A 23,906-nucleotide genomic window follows, 5' to 3' on the forward strand; every position below is an offset into this window, starting at 1 on the left:
GCTTTATGCCAAACATGCTCAACCAAATTCTGTCAATGGTTAACATTACAAAATAGACTTTTGTTTTCCTATGAGGAAGCATTCTCATTTCTTTTCCAATCTTGGAAACAGATTTTTCAAGATTCATGTTGAAAAATCATCCAGGGTATTGAACAGTGGTCCCAGTAAGCAACCTAATGACCCACTGCAATTGCAGAAAGCGGCTCTGGTCCAGCTACATTTTCTCCCTTCTCACCTACCTCCTGACTTCTCTGAAGCTCGCAGGTGTTCATCAGACATCTCAATAAGTCAATTCCATTCAGCAACTTGGCAGAAAATTTATACCACAAAACAATAAAAGCTAATTATTTTCTGCCAGATAAGCAGCTGAATTGGCTGAGTGAAGGGTTTGCTAAGGGCCAGAGCTGATGCAAGGGAAGGCATCAGACCATACAGCCAAGAACAAGCAAGGGGAGAAGAAAAAACAGGACCCTTTTAGGGAGCACCAAACTGTTAACAGCGGTACAGCTTTTCCACCAAGCAGTACTGTGAGGCTGGAGTGTCACAGATGCATGCAATCAATCACACCTTCATTTCAGGTAATGCTACAAGAGGGCAAATAATGGGCCCCAGCAAATATTTTATCTATTGTGACTTGTCTGATTTCAGAGCCTTTGAGTACAGCTCTGATATTAATTCTTTCCTTTTTCTGCCCAGTAAGTAGAATTAAACTGATTAATATTGTCTTTGTAAAGATTAATTTTAAATAAAACAGCATATGTGCTGCATTTCCACCCACTAGTGGAAACTACATAGAAAGCTGATCATGGCTCAGCTCAACAATCTTTCACATTTTTAAACAGAGACCTAATAAAAGACTGCATTCTTAATTAAACAAACAAAAGACCCCAAACAACCTTTCTTGCAAACCCATAGCTAATATTATAAATGACACGATTCACATGTGAAATTAATCTCAATCTGGGAATGATACTTTAATTAAACTACTGAACCAGCTGTGGATTTGGTAAAGCTTCAGTAGTTCAGCTTTTAAAGGGTCTAATTAGCTTGCATAGGGGAACAGAAACTAATGAATCTTACTTGATTATTCATTCCAAACAATGCAGTTTCACTTTACAGAATATATTAAAATTCCTTACTGTTTATCTTGAATTGCTGGTAAGTCTTGTGAAACAAGGGTCAAAATTTCTGTCATGAATTAGGCTTCACAACCCTCTGGGCATTAATTTCATAAAATACTGACACAGAGCAATAGAGCCTCTGGTACAGGGCACTGGAGGGATGGGGGCTCTCTTGCTCCTTGCACTCAGCTGATGTGATGCTATTTAACTCTTCTGGACTCACACCTATGCTGACATACCTTCCTCTATGACCTAGCAAGAGTGATAGAAGCGTAACACAAATCCATCTGGGACCCAGCTATCCTCACAAGCATGACATGTTTAGTGACTTTTAGCCAGTGGAAAGAGTGTTCTCACCAGGGACTCCACACTGCACAACTGTTGTGGCAGTGCAGCCCAAATCCAGAGAGCAGTGGGAGGAAAGTGCCAGCAGAAGCAGAGCAGAACTCCACTGCTGCAGGCACAGCAGTGCTACAAGGGAAGGAACACTCATTACTCCCCAAGCCCTTGCCTACTGTGCAGGATCAGAACCGCAGTACCATCACGGCAGCACCTCAACATCACATGCATTTACATGAGGCAAGATAGGTGTTTTCCTCTCCTTCCACTAATCCCACAATGGTCTTCACAGTATATATTCTAAAATTAAGAATTTCTGACCCCCCCTATGAAGTGTGAAGAAATTTCTAGTGCAAGAAATGTGCTTATAGTGAGGTGAAACCATTGAGAGAGCCTGTGGTCAGAATAACCCTATACAGCATTTTAGAATACTTATGATTATGAAAGGAGTGTGTGTGAATTAGGAAAGACTTCATTTGGTTATCACACATCAAATGCAACTCCATTCTGAAAAAATCCACACGATAAACTATTGTACTCCTTTTTTAGCTCATGGTTTACAATAAACTCCTGAAGTCCCCTTGTTTCTAGTCAGCATTAGCACAGAGAAGAATGCCACATACTGAACAACTAGCTGCATATCCCATAGCACATCACTGTCATTTAATTCTCTTTAGTAAGTATTGGATTGCAACCAGCACCAGAACAAGGGGATACAGTCTCAAGCTGCACCAGGGGAAGTTTAGGCTCGAGGTGAGGAGAAAGTTCTTCCCTGAGAGAGTCATTGGTCATTGGAATGGGCTGCCCAGGGAGGTGGTGCAGTCACCATTCCTGGAGGTGTTCAAGAGGGGATTGGACATGGCACTTGGTGCCATGGTCTAGTCATGAGGTCTGTGGTGACAGGTTGGACTTGATGATCTTTGGGGTCTCTTCCAACCTTAGTGATACTGTGATTTTCAGCATCAACTGAGAAATGTTTACAAGAAGAGTAACTGAAGTGTACTTTAAACTACATCTGTCTTTGTAAGGCTTTTTACCAAAAGAACATGAGAAGACTTTAGAGTACACAAAGATTTCAATGAATTTTTCTAATGTCAGCAACACTAACTTGCTGTTGTTAATTCTTACAGACTTTGGGGGAAAAAAAGAGTTGATCCAAAACCAGATGAAAAGTTAAATAAATGTAAGCTGTAACTAAAATATTGAATTAAAATAGAACAGAGAATGATCAAGTCTTTACATGCTCTTGTTCTGCCCGGGACTCATACTCAAGTTCCAAAGTACCACATCTCATGGCTCATTTCTTTGTCTGCCTCAATGGCTTTTCTTAATGGTCACCTCACCAAAATGGACTCAGCTCTGGTGGTCTTTGTCATCATGCTCCAGTTTTCAGCTCTGACTGACGGGGAGAAGAGCTAAAAGCATTGCAGTGAGCAATCCATATTCTAAAATTCACATCCAGAGTTGAGCAAATAATGGCTTAGATCACACAAGCCATATTTTTTATCAGAAACCCATGCATTAAAAAGAACTATACATGGGATATTACCGTTCATGTCCACAAGTAGGCCTTATGCAAATCAAAACATTTATTAAACCTTCCTAATACAATCAAGCATGACCAGATCTTGCAGTACATACTACTTCTGATGTTCTGATCCTGACAACCTGCACTTGGCAGCCCATTTTATCTAATGGAAATCAGAAACAAGTGTCAGGAAATCAATGAGCATTGAGGAAGAAAAAAAAGATGCTCAATGAATAAAACACATTAAAAAAGAAAAATAATGAAGCTGGTAGCCTGTTTATTGTTTGTCTCAATGTAACTACCTAAAGCTGTTCAGAAAAGCAAAATTTAAATACTCTCCAAGTATTCGAAAACCAGTAAAAATGTAAATTCCTACTCAGAGCTATATGGATCAGGATATCAACTGAAATGTCAGGATTCATCAGTTCTTGACTTGATGGGAAAAACCCTCAAATGAATGTAGGCATGCGATGTCTGCTGCATTATAAATACTCTAATTAAAAATAAAAAGAACATGAGAAAGTGAGTGATAGAGAAGGCAAGTCAGGAAAAAACAAAGCATATCTAAGTGACTCTCTGGCATACAGCAATACATGAGGGGCAAAACTAAACATTAAGCATTGCCAGCAAATTTATGAAGCCCTGCAAATTCCCAGGAACTTTAAACAACTTTGCAGAGTTAGGCAGAATCTAAAAAAACATCCTTCAGAATGGTGAACTGCTTTATATCACTGAACCTTTGTGATCACACACCCATGCTTTTGAAGGCTTCAGTGCTAAGGGCCCTTGTAAATCCAGCATTTCTCCATCATATACTTACTTCAAATACAAAAAATAGCACATAGAAACAGAGTGGGTTTTTTATTGTTCAAGGTCTCATGGCCTAAAGATCAAAGCTAATGATTCAGTTTTGTGGACAGTTTAACTATTATTCTGGTTGCTAGCTAAAATGTGTAACTCAGCAAAAAAAAAAAAAAAAATCCCACAAAATGTACTTAAGCAAACAGAGCAAGCTAAAAATCAAAATCTGAGTTCTTCAAGTCAATGAAGACCTATAATTTACCTTTTAATCGGGAGTCCCCTCCAAAGGCACCACATCCCCAGTTTCCTGTTGCTATTGCAGAGAGATGTTGAGGTGGAACATTGGGTCGAGAGAAGCCACAGAAGGCCTGCAAGAGTCGTAAGATGAAGTTGACAAGTAATCTGGTGTGATAAATTCAAACCATACAATGAAAAAAAAAATTAAATAAATCAGTATTATCTTCTAGCAATACCAAATTAAAACTTTTCCAATAGACAATTAGTGTCCCTTTAAATTTAAGGTTAATCACTCAAAAATTTAAGAGAACAAGAATTTTGCCTTATTTGGATCTAAGTTAAAAAAATTATATACAGATGCTGGCTCCCAGAGATTTCAACTCAGCTATAGGAAACTTTCCAGGATAGCCAGAGGAGAGGATAACTTCAACAGTAGATTGTATCATGTTTGTTGCTTTTGGGCCCATTTAGCACACATGAAAGCTGAACTGCTGTGTCCAGTGTTACTGAATGGTCTAATGCAATAAATGACGGTAGGACAAAGAAGTGTGATGTTCACTAAGAAATCTTGAGTAAAGGCAGGGTCTTCCATGTATACAAACCCAGGATAGGTCTTCAGGAAGTCTCCACAGCAAAAAAAATTCACTGAACTGGTACAAATGCCTGGTACAGATTGGAGCACCCACAGCTTTATTCTGATCTCATCTAAGCTGCAAATCCAGATGTCAGGGAGTTGTAATTTAGCAGGGTAGCATATAATTCAGAGTTTGCATGAGGAGTACTTACACATCATCAAGGGCATGTGGCTTAAGCTTTTTCAAAGCCAGAGCTGTTAGTGTGCTTCATGTCCAAAGCATATTTGTAGAAAACCAGTGGGCCAAGCAAGCTACCCTGGCTGTGTGGGCAGTAATTCTTCAAACACCATCTTCCCAGTGAGGAAATGGATTGCTGTTGCAACAGCATCCCATTTTCTTTTCAGCTTCCAACTAAGGGGCGTGCATTTCTCAATTCACCAGGACACAGAAAAACTTTATCAGACACAATAAGAAAGTCAGCAAATACTTAGCAGGGATACAGCAGCAATAGAGAGTAATATGTAAGTGCTCCTCTCTGGGTTTTCATAGTAAATAAAAGACAGATTAAAGGGGTTGCGTTTTTGTTTGTTTTTTTTTTTTTTTAAAGGCACCTAAAATGCACCAATATTTAAATAGGCTTCACCTAGAAAGACAGCAATATGAAAGCTTTCTGTGCAGTTTTAAAACAGTTGCTAAGCAGAAGAGCTGCTCCTTTTGAACTATAAAAATCAATCTGTTTTTAGGCTGGCCACAACTTCAAATGCACACTATCGTATTATTTTGAAGTTTTAAAAAGAATCGCTTTAAGATGTTTCCTAATGTCTAACAAAACAAAACAAAGAGAACCCCTGGATGCTGGGCTGTGTCTAATACAAAATACACTTGTATTTCAAAGCCTGGGTGCATATACTGTGCTTACTGAGTCATGATTTTATTAACTAAGAAATAGTTGCAGCTTATTCCATAAACTTATTTTTGCCCACGGAAAAACCTTAAGGTTAATATTTTTTAACCAAGCTGAGAAAGCTCATAGTACATTCCAAGATATTTAATTTGTTAAGATATTATAGAATCTCCAATACACTTATTGAAATTTTTACTCTGGTAAGCAGAGAATTATCTCAGGCTTAACATTTTCTTTAAATACCCATCAGTCCTTATCTAATCTAACAACATCAATGACACTGATACACTGTGTAGAAGTCTCATGGATCTACCATAACTTATTTGAAAATCCAAACCTAATCTAAAATATTGAAAATTGTAGGCAGATCATAAATTCACTAGAGTAGGTACTTCAAATTTTGTACTAAGATATTACTGAAGTTTACAGAATTTATTTACTGTCTTTATCAGGCCTAATTTCATTACTGACCATGAAGAAACAAGCTGATGAGCATTAGTGAAAATGTAAGGTTTTACAACTAAATTAAATTATTCCTTCAGCACTGTGTATCATTTCAGGGGAAGGGAGGAAAGATCAGCTTTCTGGTATATTCCCTTTCCCTTTCCAGCTGAGAATTAAAAAGACATTGCCTTATGTTTTTATTTATTTAAAATGCATCCTATATTACTTTACAGCTTCCCATACTACAGAAGGCAGGAGACTAACAACAGCAGTATTAGGTCCTTATGTTTAACACCTTAGCCAAAGCAGAGGCCAGCTGCATCTTATTACACATAAGTACACTAAACAGACTATCATTAGCATGTTTTCAACCCAAATATAAACACATTAATATAGTATAACTCTGTAAGCATCCCTGTACTCAACTGCTCAGTAAAAATAGCATTGCCACTGCTGTAACATTCCACAGACCTCTCAATGCCTATGCCTTACATCAGCCATGCAGGGCCCTCATTCTGGCTCATTAGCCTTCTTGTATACTTGTGAGAATTTGATATATGAACTGGAGATGGATAGCAGGCATCTCATTTGGAGAGAACATTTATGCATGGGATAAGAACAAAGGCCCTGAAAACATTGACACACGTTGAAAGCTAAGGCTTCAGAAGTGTTAACAGATCACTGCTGACAATTAGTAGTCATGGAGAAAGTACAACCTCGAGAGCTGGGAAAAGACAGCTTTAGCTTCAACAAAAGAAGCAGCAGCAGAGCGAGAACAAGTAACATGGAAATCTCAGCCATGTACAGATAAAGCACCTCCCCTGGCTTGGAAAAATAGCTCCATGTTCCTAAATGTAATACAGCACACAGTCTAAGGCAGAGACCAAGGGCTGGGAGCCATCTAGAAACTCAAGTATCTTATTTAAGGGCAAGAGCTCAAATTAGAGAGGGCATGTGAGACAAAAAGAAGATGCCCACTGCTGTTCCAGTTTTCCTTGTCACAGAGCTCTTCAGCATGGCAGTGTTGATGACTACACCCATTGGAGCAGTGCAGTTTTGTATACACACAGCTTACATAGGGCAAGGTCAAAGACTACTGCTTTGAATACATACTGATGATGACTAAAGTGTAAGAATTATTAGTAGGAAGTGTGCTGTTCTGAATGCCAGTCAGGAAGTTTGGTATGAAGCATTAAAACCGACCTGATTTACCAATCTTCTGGACACCCTCATCACTGTAAGCTCTAGCTGGTGTGTACATACACATTGCAGCTTACAGCTATTGTGCAAATAAAGATAAGAGATTTATGAATAGCTGAAGCTGATCTAAAGATAACATCAACATGTAAAATGATAAACTCCCAGGTAATATGTCAATACCCCAAGAGCAAACAGGAAAGGTGGAAGAAAAGCAAGTGGCCCCATATTTATGAACTGATGCCATGTTAAAACGTGAGGCACCTCCTTCTCCACCTTGATTACAGGGCTGTAATAGGATACAGCAGAGCTAACCATGCGAAGAGAATTTAAAATGGTCGTTTAAAACAACAGGGTAGAGTTAACAAAACTTGTATCCAAATTTCATTTAGATTTTTGAAAGTTACATAAAATACAGCTCTCCCAGTCTATCTGATAAGCTTCTGCTGTGACACTGGACAACAAAACCCTGAGAGACCTTTTCTAAAAGACACAACTAAGCAAGAACCTCTTTAGCTGAAGATAACAATACACAAATATTTGCAAAGGTACTATAAAAATTAGACTACAGGCCACTGTAAGAAGTTACTTGCCTTGTTGAGCTCCCTTCTAATTTTCTCTGGACCAAACTGATCAAGAAAACGTCTGAAGTGAAATGCATCTATAGCAACAATTTCAGTGTAGCGTCGCTGCCATTCATCCCTAGATCGGAAGAAGAAATAAGGATAACATTAGTTGTTTCATATTAACCACCTAAACGTGATCCAAAATGAACAATTCCCCACAGACTTTCTGTTAGAAGAAGCTAGAAAGATGAGCCCACAACAGATAATGGAACACATTTTCTTTGTGGGTCAGGAATGAAAACAGCATCAGAAATAAGACAGGTCTCTATAAATTTAGAAATACTCTGGCTAGACTTTGGACATCAACGTGAAACGAATCTGATTATGCAGCGCTACTTATTAATCCCATAAGAACGTTGCAAGGTCAGAGAACAGCACTTTGGTGGTCTGTCTTCCTCCAGCATTTAAACAAGAGGACAGTGTGCATGTTTCTATACCAAATGAATAATTTTGTGTATACAATATGATAACATTGTTGAAGAAATAAATTTAAGAGCTCAAAGCTTTCTGTTCAGATTTGTAGTATTAATTCTTATTTTGCCACACATCAGCTGCACTGTGACACCCTCGGTATCTCAGTATCAGATTACTTTCTTAACTTGTTTGCTCTACTCAAAACAGCAGGATCAAATAGTCTAAAAATGAGCTATCAAGGCAAATACTAAAGAAATATTTAAAGCATCAAGTTTTCAAATGTTTAAAATTTATTTATTCCTTCAGTGAAATATTTATGTGAGACTTCACCTTGGGGTTTTATCTTCATGGCTTCTCGCCCACCGGTAAGTTTCTGCATAGCCTGTGTACTCACTGTACTGCTCAGTACCTGAAACAAATTATGTTCCATGTTACACACAGAATCTGCACATATTTCTCACTTCACAAATCTCTCCTAGGATTCACTACTTCTCCAAATGAACACACAGCTCTCAGAAGCAATGGAAAATAAAAGATTCATATCACCAAGTATACAAGATCTTCTTGTAACCAGTAAAGCTTCTTTCCCACCATCAAACACCACAAGTGCAGATCTCTGTACACTGTCCAGCACATAAGGGCTTTCAGCTTTGCCACTCTCAAATTCAATAGCTTCTCAATAAACTGTCTGTCATCTTTAAAGTTTTACTGACTAACATCTGCTTAACAAAGACATTAAGCCTCTGTATCACCAGCTTGTGTCTGTTTTTTATTGAGGCTTCTACCTGCAGACACAATGATAACAGTCACTCCGCTACTGAAAATGTGGCAACCCTAGTTCATCACAATGTAGGAACCATCTGGGCTGAAGGTTTAGGAAAGCAAGAATGAAAGCGTTAGAGTAAGGATCATAACTGCTCTAAAAAGGCTGCCTTTTATGTCATTTTATACCTTACTTCAAAACCTGGGAATGCACAAATACTTCAGGCAAATACTCCCCATTTTGAGTTTGCAACAGCTGAAGTTGAAGTAGGGGGCTGAAAAGAATACCGCATTTAGAAAATTTCCACTCATACATACTCTTATAAAAAATAAGAGTAAGAAGAGAACTGCTAAGCAACACCTTAATTACTGGGACACTAGCTATGCCTATAAATGTAACAAAAAAACCCCACCCAACATTTTAGGACATGTAAAATGACAGCACAAAACATTTGATTACCAAAAGTAAAGCCTATTGCACAGATGAGTGCTACTCTGAGAATACAAATCTCTGAATTGAATCTCAAAGTTTTTCCATCTCTTAAAATGGAAGTAAAACAATCAGAAACATAGAACCATGCAATTCCATCTCATTTTAAACTCAGCTTCGTTCACTCCTCTGCTTTACTATTCACTCATCATTTGCTTAGATTTGTCTAGATTATTAACAATTCTGAGGGCACACAAACAAGATTTAAGGCTACGTTGAAATGTCAGTATGCAAAATTACTGCAATGGTAAAAGATTCCTCACCAGGAATTCCCTTCCTGTTAAATAAAAGGGGGAAAAAAAGGAAAACCGAAACAGTCCCTAAAACTGTGATGGCAGAGTATGCTTATATATCCATGAGTCCCAGAGGAGGGCCACAAAGATGATCCAATAGCTGGAACACCTCTGCTATGATGACAGGCTGAGGGAGCTGGGATTGTTCAGACTAGAGAAGACTCCAGGGGGAACTTAAGGCTGCCTTCCAATACCTGAAGGGATTCTACAAGAAGACTGGAGAGGGACTTTCATATGGGTGTCTAGCAATAGAACAAGGGGGAATGCTTTGAAGGTGAGGGAAAGCAGGTTTAGACTGGCTCTTAGAAGAAGTTCTTCAGTATGAGGGTGGAGATGTTATGAAGTCAAAGCCAGGGACGGGGAGGAAGAACTGCCCATTGTAAATGCAGATCAGGTTCGTGATCACCTGAAAGTGTTCAAGTCCATGGGACCCGACGGGATACACCCACGGGTGCTGAGAGAACTGGCAGATGAGGTTGCTAAACCCCTCTCTATTATATTTCAAAAGTCATGGCAATCTGGTGAAGTCCCCACAGACTGGAAAAGGGGAAACATTGCCCCCATCTTCAAAAAGGGTAAGAAGGAGGAACCAGGGAACTACAGGCCAGTCAGTCTCACCTCTGTGCCTGGAAAGATCATGGAGCAGATCCTCCTGGAGTCACTACTCGCTCAAAAGAATACTGAAGAGGTGATTGGGAACAGTCAGCATGGCTTTGCCAAGGGCAAATCCTGCCTGACCAACCTGGTGGCCTTCTATGAGCAGGTGACAAAATTAATAGATGAGGGGCGAGCAACTGATGTCGTTTACCTGGACCTGAGCAAAGCCTTCGACACTGTCCCGCACCACATCCTGGTCTCCAGGCTGGTGACACATGGGTTTGATGGGTGGACCACTAGATGGATAAGGAACTGGCTTGATGGCCGCACCCAAAGAGTGGCTGTCAATGGCTCCATGTCCCAGTGGAGGCCAGTGACAAGCGGAGTCCCTCAGGGATCAGTCCTAGGACCTGTCTTATTCAACATCTTTGTGGGTGACATGGACAGTGGCATTGAGTGCACCCTCAGCAAGTTTGCTGATGACACAAAGCTGTGTGGTGCAGCAGACACACTGGAGGGAAGGGAGGCCATCCAGAGGGACCTTGACAGGCTGGAGAGGTGGGCACAAGCCAGCCTCATGAAGTTCAATAAGAGCAAGTGCAGGGTCCTGCATCTGGGTCGAGGCAATCCCAGGCACAAATACAGGCTGGGCAGGGACTGGCTGGAAAGTAGCCCTGAGGAGAGAGACTTGGGGGTGCTGGTGGACAAAAAGCTCAACATGAGCTCTCAGTGTGCACTTGCAGCCCGCAAAGCCAATCAGATCCTGGGCTGCATCAGGAGAAGTGTGGCTAGCAGGTCGAGGGAGGTGATCCTCCCTCTCTACTCAGCCCTGGTGAGACCCCACCTGGAGTACTGTGTCCAGTTCTGGAGCCCCTATTACAAGAGGGATGTGGAGGTGCTGGAACGTGTCCAGAGAAGGGCCACGAGGATGATCAGAGGGCTGGAGCACCTCTCCTATGAGGACAGACTGAAGGAGTTGGGGCTGTTCAGTCTGCAGAAGAGAAAGCTCCGAGGTGACCTAATTGTGGCCTTCCAGTATCTGAAGGGGCCCTACAGGAAGGCTGGGGAAGGACTACTCAGGATCTTAGGTAGTGATAGGACTAGGGGGAATGGAATGAAGCTGGAGGTGGGGAGATTCAGGCTAGATGTGAGGAGGAGGCTCTTCACCATGAGAGTGGTGAAACCCTGGAATGGGTTGTCCAGGGAGGTGGTCGAGGCCCTGTCCCTGGGCGTGTTTAAGAGCAGGCTGGATGAGTCTCTGGCCAGCCTGATCTAGTGTGGGGTGTCCCTGCCCGTGGCAGGGGGGTTGGAACTGGATGATCCTTGTGGTCCCTTCCAGCCCTGAATGAAACTATGAAACTAAGATACTCTGGAACAGGCGGCTCAGGGAGATTGTAGATGCCTCCTCCCTGGAGATGTTCAAGGCCAGGCTGGATGACACTTTGAGCAACCAAGTCTAGCTGGGAGGTGTCCCTGCCCATGGCAAGGAGGTTGTATTAGGTGATTTCTACGGTTCCTTCCAACCTAGGTCATTCTGTGATTCAGACAGAGAAGGGATGTGACTTTTCTGAGAATTCTCTTGAGGGGATAAGCTAGCAAAACTTCCATCTTTGAAAAGGAATTACTTCCTTTGATGTCTAACACGTGCAAAGAATAGGTTATCAAGCTATTGTAACAGGGTAGCTTAAATGACAGCCAAACTCTTATGCTGAGTATTTCACGGTTCATTGTTTCCACTAAATTTTAACAGACGTGCAGCGTCTGATGACAACAGCACCAGGAAAGAAACAAACAAGCACGTACACACACCCCTATATATAAAAAGAACAGCAAGAACAAAAACTCAGAAAAAAATCACACAAAATCTAGTCTCATGTCCCAGAAACCCAAAGTTAATTAAAATCAATGTATTTTCATAAGTGAAGCTCTGAGTATCTGTCAGACAGGAATGGTTACCCAATTGGCAGCACTTGGGCCTGCTGAATTGCTGGGATAAAAACTGCTATTGCTGGGACAACAGAAGCAATGAGGGATAAAGATCATATGCTAATGTTTCTGGTGATTATTTTTTTTTAATCTGCTGGGGTGGATTAAAAAAAAGATCAACCTGTCAATCCATCAGAACTTGAAATGCAAGCCACAAAACCTAAAAAAACCCAAACAAAAAAACAAAACAAACAATCTACCTGAGGTCAAAAGAAAGTACATAGAAGAAACATTCAAAAAAATACATTGTTTGTGAAACTTGTAATCAGGTCTTTTGATCTTCATCTCATAGAACCATTAGTCTTCTGGCTCTCCAGAGAGTGGCACAATCAGCCGGCTGAACCCAGCTGCAAAACTATTTTTCTCCTCTGAGCAAATGTTCAGCTGAACCAATTATCTGATCTTATTTACTGCACAAGTAATGTGCTTAGCAGTCTCTGAAAATGCATTGCTAAGATGCAGTCAGGACTGGCTGTTGTTCATTCTGTAGATGTACAGCAAACATACAACTTTACCTGCTCTTAATGCTGCCTGAGTAAATATGAACTCAAAACAAAGAAAACCAAACACAGAGTGAAAGCCACTGACACTTATTCACAGTTCTATGAGAAATGCAGCTGTGAGAATCTTTGGCATTACTGCTGACATTTCAGATGTCTGTGCTGAAGAACTTGACTGCTTGCATGACTAGTTTCATACTCATTACAGCAGTGATCTTAACCAGATACTGTGCAATCATAACAAATTTAATTTCCCCCCTATTTCTCAGACTCTTCTGCAAATTAAAGCTACACTGTTATACCCATTAGGCTGCTGAGTCAAGATGCATCACAAAGAATGTAATTTATCAAGGATTATGACATGCAGCGGAAACTTGGCTAAGAAGTGAGGTGGAAGAGCTCCAGGGATGAAATGAAAATGATGGAATGGCCATTTCCATTAGAGGAGAAAAAAAATAACCACATCACAAACACTAATTGCAAAATACTATAAAGTACTCAATAAAATTGAAACAACTTTGGCACAGTGAAATAACACCTTCACCTTTATTTGTCCATGCCAGATCACTACTTTTTTTGGGAGAATGGAAAAAGGCCTTTCAGAACATCATTTACTTTTTTCTCCCAATCAGTTATTACACAGACTGATAGCTGTGCTCTGTTTTCATCATCACCCAGAAGACAGTACTTCAATATGTTAATCTTATTACAGTATTATACCTAAAATAGAATTTTCTGACTCACTGGGTTTTTTAAAAGGTAAATCAAAAAAGCAAATCAATCAAAAAGTTCTCACAGAAATCACAAAAATTTTGGCAGGCTGGTAAAACAAAATAAAACACTGCTTTTAAAAAGATTAACCAGTGTAAGACTTGAAGCAAAAGATGCTCTGGTTGGTAAAATCAATAGGTCACTATAGAGTAAGATTTGCAAGCTCAAGTTTCTACTGTGTGAGAGAAATGTGCTTTCAAAGGACTTTTCCTGGACACACATTTTAATACTTGTGCAAATTCCTGACTGTTGAGGCAGCTCAGGTAACTAAACCCAACATTTTTTGTATTGCAGAGTGAAAAAAACCAAGAGTACTGTTAGCTGTTGCAGAGTTTACTCAAGATCTCTCTAATCAAGTTTTGTTTTTCTTTATAACTGTTCTTTAGAGTAAATTTTGAAAGAGTTAACATCATTTTATTTCTCAGTCATGAAATATGCTCACTGTGTTCCTGTGTATAGAACAGAGACACAGCATGACCTGGGTCTGTCCCCTCCAGTTATTAATAGTGACAGCTGACATTTTGATGCTAAGTGTTTTGATCCAATGGATAACAAAACATTCCAAGTTCTATGGCAGAGGTGGAAACAAAAGGGGAAAAAAAAAAAACAACTTTCAGCAAGTAGCTGAACAAACATCACACCTCCACACAGCCCCTCAACAGCATACTGGAGAAGCATTTAGTAATTACAAACCTGTAATTAATTTGGATGTATCACAAACAGAAGTTCATAACAAAGATCAAAATCTTTAAGCAACATTTCCTGACTTTCTACCCTTTTTAATGGATGATGACTTTCTCCTTCTCCACTTCCTCTCCTTTTTGGTAATTTCAAGGGTTGAGGCAGAACCCCTCCCCACCACAGGCAAAATAATGACTCAGGCAAACTAGAAGACAGTTCCTCTTCTCAGAGCTTTCAAGCCCAATGGTCATATCATACGGTACAAAAAGTCCCAACCCTGCTTTCATGCAACTGAAGCAATACCTGCTAACAGCTGGTATGAGATAACAGCTAGTATTTGTGGCTTTTACATTTACTGCACAACAGCATTCTTTAGCTAGGTATGAGGAGACTGAGTCCTCAAAAGGAGTTCTGTCTGCTTGCTGACACTTTTTTTCCTTCACAAAAAAATCTCTTGGAACAGTGCTACGGCCTTAAGAGGTGTGGTGAAGAAGGAAGCTCTTTGTCAAATGACTCCTATTTTTTATTTATCCCTACAGCATATAAACATACTAACCTTCAACTTGAAATGTATTTTCTACATATAAATCCAGAATAAGATGTGAAACATTTTCTGCAATGACTAACCTGTGATGATAAGACATTCATTGTGATCCAAGACTTCAGTGATAAGTCTCGATACAATCAGTTCTGGGTTGATTAAAAATCGAATTTCTTCTTGTACTAGTCCTGCCCCGGTCACACCACCTCCAACAAAACGGTTTGCAAAATCAACCTAATAAAAATATATTCAGGAGGGTTGAGATAAGCAAATACCACAAAATCCTTTCATTTTCCACGGTAAATGAAGTCCTGTACACATTTAAATACTTCCATTGAAATCTGTTGCTGTTACTTCAAAATACCAGCAGCAGGACGGTCAGTTTAACAGCATGTCTTTCCCAATTTCCTACTTCTCAGAAAACTTGAAGCAAGACAAAGCAAAATAAAGTTCTACATCTCAAATGCTTTAAATCCAACTTTTGTGCATTTTCTTCACTTAAGAATAAAACACATTTCAATAAATGTGAAAGTTGAAAACATCAAAGAACAGTATTCTTTTGGTATTTCATGGACACGGAAGAATTAAATTGTCCTTTAATAACCACGCTGCCTCAGCTGTCCACACTGAAGCATTTTTAGATCAGCACTGCCCCTGTACCAGTTGTTCTGTAACTAAAAACATCTCTTATTAATTCTCCTTGGAATACAGTTGAATTAGGCAAGGAATTATAATTATTAAGGTTTCTGTTTGAAAGCTCTGGACTACTTGTTGCAAATTACGTTTTTATTATAAACAACCGCTTTTAAAGGAGTTGGTTTATTCAATAAAGTGGTTAGTCTTTATGGAAATTAACTGCTATATAAATGTGTAAGTTTTAAAAGTCACTTCATCTTTCAAATTTTATTAGTCTCTTATTGGTTTTAATTCAGATAGCTGATAAGAGCACATTTACTAGAGGGCAACAAAGTTGCTGTAGTGGCATGAACACCTGTATAGATTACAAACTAATTCAGAAGTCAGAGTCAAGTCTGAAACACATGAAAAGCCAGACACTACAACAGCAAGCACTCCTGAAGTCTGTCCTAGAAACACCAGCAGACGTCAGTTATTTAGGATTTCCTGAGCTTCACTATGGTACAAAAAAGTAACATGAAAGCTATTCAAATGTTCAGCATGTAAGGGCCCCAGATACTCTTTAATTGTTCTGAGTAGCCTCACCTTGGCCTCCCTATCCCTCCCTATCCCCTGTACAAACACACATTCTTGTGCTGGACATTGCCTGAGACATATCATGTATGGGCCCATGCCCAGCACTGGCCTCTGCTGATGGCCACTAGCTGACCAGAGGTCTAGAATTTACCTTCATGGCCTGACCCATCACCTACCAGTATGTCAGTAAAAAGTATTACTGTCACCATCTCTGCTTTGCTTGTCCCAGCCAGTGACCTGGCCCACTGAGGCTGGAGTCACTGTAGACTCCTGCATTTCCCTGGTCATCCTGCTCCCTCTTGGAACCAGTGCTTTTTATCTGAGCAGAGATGGTTTGTTTGATAAGAACTGAAAGAGTTAGGAGGGAAAGTATCACATCCTAGGCAATAGTCACTTTTACAGACTGCAACGGAAACAGTACAGGGAAAGGCATAATCCAAACTCCTCTCAACTCTGAGGTTATAGGAACTTTAAATAATTTCAATACACATTTGAGCGCTCCAGGTTCATGAAATCACAAAACATTTTGAAGTTTGAAGTTCTCCCTCCTCCTCTTCCACTTTCCCTGGCTAAAGAAGTTGTACTTTTTTTTAAAATAAACTCTAGAAGGCAGGGATTTTGGTTGCCTTTGGGTTTTTTTTGTTGGGTTGGGCTTTTTTTATTTTATTAAAGAAAGGGAAAAAAACAAACAATTGATTTGAAAACTCAGCTGTGTGCCTTGCTATAGATATGGACAGGACATCCTCCTTATGAATTTCTTTTGCTGACTGCCTCCCAGACCAAAACAGTGGTGCTGGCAGCAGCATAAAAGGCTCCTGATCCACTGACCTGGTCACTGTCTGGGGCACAAAAATATTTTTTAAAAAATAAACTGAAGTCCTTGACAACTTATCAAGATCACAGCCTGAAACTTTTCTCTTGTCAATTTTGATCTTGGTTTGAACCACATGACCTGAAGCTGTCCGGGCCATGCAATTTTCTGTCAGCTCTTCCTGTAACAGGTACATGTGCAAACCTAGATGAGCTGGGGAATACTGACAGAACTAAGACTGCCCATAGAATTAATCTTGATGTTTCTTTTACACTGCATGACATCTTGTCATTTAAGTCAATTGAAGATAAATCAATCTCTTTTAAGCTGGCAGACCACAACAGTATAACAAGAACATGACATAGAGCCACATTTACTGTTATATGAACTTACCTGTAGCATACCTTGTCCATTGCTTTCAATGGTGCCTTCATAGGTGACATGCAATCTGGACAGTTTTTTCTGTGATCTGTCATTGAGGAAAAATATTGTACAGAAAGGATGATTACAGAATCTTCACAAAAATACTTCAAATTTTAAAGAAAACCCAGCCAAATTCAAACTTCTTCCCTCAAACATAAGATGATTTTTAAAAAAGGCCCTGATAAAGAAAATACATTTGCCTTTCAGAAACAATTCATAAAATTGGAAGATAGTCAATTGTTGAGTTTCTCCATCTCTTTCACCATAAAATACCAAGCTTGCAGTGGAAGTTTTACCTTTTTCACACAAGTTTGTCCCACTTTTACTTGCTAAACAGCAATGAAGCTGCAACATTTGTGTTTTAAAAATACACTTAAGGCTTGTTGGCTTCACAGGCACACACATACACACCGGAAAACTCAGGGCACTCCAACAGCTTGTGGCAGTTCATCCATTTCCCTCTGTACTTCTTCCAATAGCAACCCACACCAAACATTGCTTTCTGTAGTACTTTCAGACATGAATGGGATTCAGCTATCATTGATTTACAACTTTTTTTTATGTTAACAGGATACTTGACTTACCTTTCCCAGTCTGGAAACTCCTGGAGACATTGCCTTGTAAAGGTCACCAATCCCGTAGGTTCTACAGGCAAACCAACCACACAAGAAAACGTATTAGCTACTGCAGCCGTAGCCCTTAGGTTATTTAAAAAGGTAGGCTTTTTAAATTACAACAAACATCATTCTTGGCAGAAACACAAACACTTAACTTTCATCAAAAGTCATGGCTTCAAATATTCCCCTGAGCCCATGCTCAAACTGAATGTAGACCAAAACATTCACTTCCCTTTTCCCTTTGGAGTTTGAGTAATTTTCTTTTCCGGATCCAGATAAACCTATTTCTTAAGTGACTTTCCTTTAAACTCATAAACACTAATAGAAAGACTCAATAGTTAAAGTAAAATCTGATGCCACTTAAAGAAAAGAAAAAAAACCCAACAGATGAATCTTTAGAGATGGCTACTGGTTAACAGGCAACACAGAAAGTACTCGACCTATGGATGGATGAAGCAGCAGCTTCAAAAAAGTCAATAAAGATGTAGTGACAGTGAATTTCAAATCAAACTGTTTTCAGTCCCCCAGATGCTAATGAAATTCACTGTATTTTAACTGAGAGAAAACTCCTGCCATCAAGACAAAAAGAGTAGCCATTACTCATTGCAGGAAAGGATGCATGATCATCTTTTCTTCTTATGACATATAAAAAAAAAAATTAAAAAGAAAATATCAACCTTCTATAGTAGGTGATGTCACAGTATCACAGTATCACCAAGGTTGAAAGAAACTTCAAAGATCATCAAGTCCAACCTGTCTCCATAGACCTCATAACTAGACCATGGCACCAACTGCCACGTCCAATCCCCTCTTGAACACCTCCGGGCCATCCTAATAAGAAATTAATTTGGGCCTCACTGCTTTGCTTGAGTAAGTTTTCTTGTGAAAACCATTCAAAACAGTCTGTAAAGCACAAACGTATCCTTCCAAATGCTTTAAATAATCCTATGCTTTTCTTTCAAATTACAAGAGTGTAGGGGAAAAGAAGCAAGTTGCTTGCTCTTAGAAACAAACACGCAGAGCTTCCAGCAACCACATGCTTTTTCACAAAGGAGCACCGGTATCAGTGCCAGTATGTTACAAATTAAGCATTCATCTCCTGAGCAAAAAGTCTTCAGCTGATACAGTCTCCACTGTGTTCTACAAGGAATTCAATTACCATTTACACTGGAAAGGGTTTCAAAATATTAACAGTAATTCATGAACTTCAGTTACTTTCATCTTACTAATTCCTTGGCCAAAAAAGAAAAGGGGTCATTTAAAAGTACAACAGGGATTTTTAATTCAAGAAAAGGGCAGTCAAGAATCCCATTCATTATTATGCAAAGTGATAACATTAAGAAATCTAATATAGCAGTTTCATAAAGCATGTTCCAAAAAGGGAACAGGGAGTCAGGGACAGCTGTGTAAATTTAAGATTTGGTTTGCACGAAAACATAATTACTCAAGCGTGGAAAGACAAAAAAACAAACAGAAAGCCTAGTACATGATATTGCTTCTCAGTCCCATGCATAGATCAGATTTACTTTTTACCTCAGAGATTTAGATCTATTGACATTTCTGAAAGTTTGATAGCTGAAACAGGACGTTGCTGCATTTAATTTGTGGTGAATTAAAATGATGAACTGAAGGACTGAAACAAGTAAAGGGATTTTTGTATTTAATAGCCTAAAGCTGTCTTCCTTTTAAAACAAACCCTTGTGAAAGAGTATGAAGCTTATAGTGAAATACTGACATGTAAGGAAAAAAAAGCCAACCCTATAATAAAGATATTGCTGCGGGTATGAAGTATGCTACTGCAGTGAAATCTTTCTTCCCAATACCACAATCTATAAACTCTGGGGCAGTTTTCAGAAAAATAAATCTGCTTTTGAAAGCTTATGCAGATTTCAAATTCATGGTAAACAACAGAAGATCTGACTGAGCACACTAAGGAAAATAGTGCACTGACTTCTAAAAGAGTTGGGGATATCTCACGTCCTGCTGTCACTCGTTTTATTTGAACTGGGCCAACTTAACAGCTTTGCTTTGGGAGAAATGTCAACACAAGTATGGGAAAATCCCCCACAACTATAGAAGTTATAGCCAAAAGATTAAATATGCATACTGCAGGAAGTCTGAGGCTCGATTCAGAATCCTTAAGCCTGTGATTAAGGACTACATATGATACTAAGTTTCTTCTACATTCTCACTCTGACACAATAAATAGTTGCATAGATTAAAAACATCACACATATGTATATTTATCTATACATATTTACACACCTTTTTTTAATATCTATCTACAAAGGGGGGTGAAAATATATCTGTAAATATTTTACAAAACCCTCCCTGTAATCTGTCTAAAGAAACAAAACAGAGTAAGCTATATGCAGAAATGTCAATTGCATGCATCATATATATGAGAAGAAACAACATTGATATGAGGATCAGTGTGCTTCACAAACTGCCTTTTGTTGCACACTTTCATCATATAATGGGATTAAATTTTTCATGTATCTGCTTTGTAGTTCAGAGAAAAAGAAAAAAGGATTACTTTTTTCTGTAACTCTCCTAAAATAGCAGAAAAGGGTCTTAAGTTTCTCAGGCTTCCTTGGTGATCGTCCTTCAAACAATCTGAAAAACAAAAAAATGAAACAAAACAATTAGGTTTCAGGGATAGAGTGCATAGTAATTAGGCTACTGACTAATTGTGATTTGATTCTGTAATTATTATGCACACATTTCAATTAGCTTTGCATTTAAATATACTACTGTCCTAAGAATTCTCTAGACAGCCTTCTCTGTAACAGGTCTTTAGGAGTAACAAGTTCATTCACTTGCTAAATTTCTGAAGAAGATGCTAAGTGAATCCCTATCTCACTCCTAGTTATTTTGTACTATAAAGAAATTTGTATTTCAGTATGAACATCCAGGAAAGCTGCCAGTTTATTTGCAACAGACTGGCTTGTGTCAAAGTAAATGACCAAAGGGTGAAAACCTGTATGTTGAGTACTCCAAGATCCAAATGTCTTACCCTACTTCCAGTTCAGTGAGTTGAAAAGAATTAATGCAACCATATTGCTTTCAATTGCACTGCATTTCTAAATAAAGAGGAAAGAAAAAAAATCTACCACCACCAGACACTGCTTCATCCACTGGGCTAGTATGGGCATTCAATCATTTATTTGTAAAAACCTAAGCATTAAGAAGGAGTGTCCTATTTTCAGCCATTAAGTGAATGTATTCTTTTAAGGTTAGCTGAAATACTTTGACTGCATCATCTGCCTTCCAGCAGCTTGAGCACACATTACTTAATTTCACTTCCAACAAAGTGACAAGGCATTGTTACTGGCAACGCATAATGGAATGTATCTGGAAGGAAGAAGAGCGGCAGCTTCAGGAATAATATCCTTTAGTTAACTTCCTACTCAAAGGCTGTCTGATACAGCAAATGCCCTAAGGGTGTAGGGTTCCCTTCTCAGAAAGGAATGACACAACATTATTCATTTGTTTCCATGTACTGGAATGACAACCTCCTTTAAAAACCAGAAAGCTGTTGGGTGAATTTAGCTTTCAGCAATGAAGTGAACTAGATTTTTTTCAGCATTTAAAAATGCTTATGAAGTATACATGCTGAAGAGATCAATTTCATCCAAAAATACGTATATTAAAGAGGTAAAAGGTTTTTATGGAAACTTTTTTATTCTTTGAATAAAATAATAGGGATATAAGAAGGAAAACTCCAGGGTTATCTGGTCTGTTTTGAAATGGACCAAAAAGTTCTATCAAAGCATTGTGGGGTCGGAGTGGCTGGAGAGCTCCCAAACAGAGAGGGACCTGGGTGTGCTGATCGACAGCCACCTGAATATGAGCCAGCAGTGTGCCCAGGTGGCCAGGAGGGCCAATAGCATCCTGGCCTGCATTAGGAATAGTGTGGCCAGCAGGAGCAGGGAGGTCATAGTGCCCCTGTACTCTGCTCTGGTTAGGCCGCACCTTGAGTACTGTGTCCAGTTCTGGGCTCCTCAGTTTAAGAAGGACATTGAAACACTTGAGCGTGTCCAGAGAAGGGCAACAAGGCTGGTGAGAGGCCTTGAACACAAGCCCTATGAGGAGAGGCTGAGGGAGCTGGGATTGTTTAGCCTGGAGAAGAGGAGGCTCAGGGGTGACCTCATTGCCCTCTACAACTACCTGAAAGGTGGTTGTAGCCAGGAGGGGGTTGGCCTCTTCTCCCAGGCAACCAGCACCAGAACAAGGGGACACAGTCTCAAGCTGCGCCAGGGGAGGTTCAGACTCGAGGTGAGGAGGAAATTCTTCACCGAGCGAGTCATTCGGCATTGAAACCGGTTGCCCAGGGAGGTGGTTGAGTCATCAACCCTGGAGGCGTTCAAGGGGAGATTGGACGTGGCACTTGGTGCCATGGTCTAGTCATGGGGTCTGTGTTGATAGGTTGGACTCGATGATCCTCGAGGTCCTTTCCAACCTAAGTGATACTGTGATACAACTAATAAGAGGTTCATAAAAGTTGATGTGTGTGTGCAGATCTTGCTTAAAAACATTGTACATGACCCTTTATCTATGTCTCATTTGGTATGAATCCTTTTAACAGGTTAATTTATCTATTAGCCCTTTCATGCCTTTACTGGTGTTTTGCCTTGCTACATCAAACAGAAATCTCACTTATGTTGCAAACACTCAGGAGAGAGTTCTTGTCACAAAGGCAAGACAGGATTTTGCTTAACTACCAGACTGGGCAGGAGAATTACAAATCTGGGAAAGATATGCCTGAAATAAACCAGACCAACACTGAAGGCAACAGCAAGGGAGATGAACTTGGTTTCATCTGTTACAATTACTCACCAAAATGCACTCTGTCAGGTAGGGAATTTCAACCAAATACTTTTCTAAATCTGAAATGTTCAGCATTTGCCTATCTTTTAATTTATAAGAGATAAATGTTCCCCAAAACACCATCTATAATAATAAAACCAAAAATAATATCTGTATTTCAGTTCTAGTCCTATACAGCTGGGCAAAAATCACAGGGCAACACAAAAGAATTTTTAAAGTTCTGGCCATGAGCTCAGGCATTCCTTCCTGTAGTGGGACACTTCATATAGCATGGATAAAAGAATCCTGGTGGTATTCAAAATTATCTGTATTTTAACCTAGTAGCTCTATGTATCCTGAAGCTACATGCATTAGATCTTTTATAGCAGTTAGCTCAAGAGCTCTCATCACCCTTCTCCTCATAGAATCTGCTTTTCTTAGCTATGACATAAATTGTACTTTCTCTTTGAAAACCCACTCTGAAATACTGGAAAACACTTCTCTTTTAAAAAACTGTTTATTAAAACCAAAACCAGGCAATATCAGTCCTGCACACATTTCAGGACTGAATCCATCATAAATTATGTTTGTCCAAACCATTTATGGCACTATAGCAGTTTGAAGAAATCGTGTATTAGATTAATATGCTTAGATTTACTTCTTATTTCCTGTGTCTAGAATTTACTCCCATTAGTAAGCTAGTGGAAAACTGAAGATAGCTGTCTGCAAACAAAGCTATAAAATGGCAAAGTTATGAACATATCAACCTTACTTCCAAAATGATCAATTAGACAAAACTATGAGAAGTTTTCTTTCTGAAGCAATTGTCTCTATTTTGAAGAGCAAAACTAGATGAGGGCATCACTAGATAGTAAATAAAATTCAAGCTGAGACATAGATCCTACTAGAACAAACAAACAGAAAAAGTGAAGTGGAATCCACATAATCAATTTTCTGACAGAAGAACCCAAAGCCAAAACCCATTAATTCCAACTAAAGAACTCATCCAAATGAAGTGCACTGTAAATCAAATGTAAAGCACTGCAAGCCCACTTTCAGTTTAACTAAGACACTACTGGCAACTGCGTATGTAAGCTGTTTTGTACAGGATGTTCCTACTGCCATGCACAAAGCTTCAATTTAGCAGACAGAGGAGCTAAGAAAGCTTGCAGGGCTGACCATCAAATACAGCTGCAAATTTATCTCAAGTCAGGGTAGTGACAGCAT

General features: G+C 39.4%; 1 protein-coding gene across 1 annotated transcript in view; it reads right to left on the reverse strand.

Annotated features, from left to right (window-relative positions):
* PARG (poly(ADP-ribose) glycohydrolase) overlaps nucleotides 1-23,906 on the reverse strand; it is a 69,134-nt gene that overhangs the window by 5,366 nt on the left and 39,862 nt on the right. The window contains exons 10-16 of the mRNA XM_068139997.1: nucleotides 20,407-20,486; nucleotides 17,838-17,898; nucleotides 17,224-17,299; nucleotides 14,894-15,041; nucleotides 8,517-8,595; nucleotides 7,740-7,848; nucleotides 4,052-4,157 (exon numbers count right to left, since the gene is read on the reverse strand). Of these exons, the coding sequence (XP_067996098.1) occupies nucleotides 4,052-4,157; nucleotides 7,740-7,848; nucleotides 8,517-8,595; nucleotides 14,894-15,041; nucleotides 17,224-17,299; nucleotides 17,838-17,898; nucleotides 20,407-20,486 (659 nt within the window). The remainder of the gene's footprint in view (nucleotides 1-4,051; nucleotides 4,158-7,739; nucleotides 7,849-8,516; nucleotides 8,596-14,893; nucleotides 15,042-17,223; nucleotides 17,300-17,837; nucleotides 17,899-20,406; nucleotides 20,487-23,906) is intronic.

Source organism: Melanerpes formicivorus, unplaced genomic scaffold (genome assembly GCF_026170545.1).
Source record: "Melanerpes formicivorus ecotype bairdi unplaced genomic scaffold, bMelFor1.0.p_v2 SCAF_6, whole genome shotgun sequence".
Classification (NCBI taxonomy): Eukaryota; Metazoa; Chordata; class Aves; order Piciformes; family Picidae; genus Melanerpes; species Melanerpes formicivorus.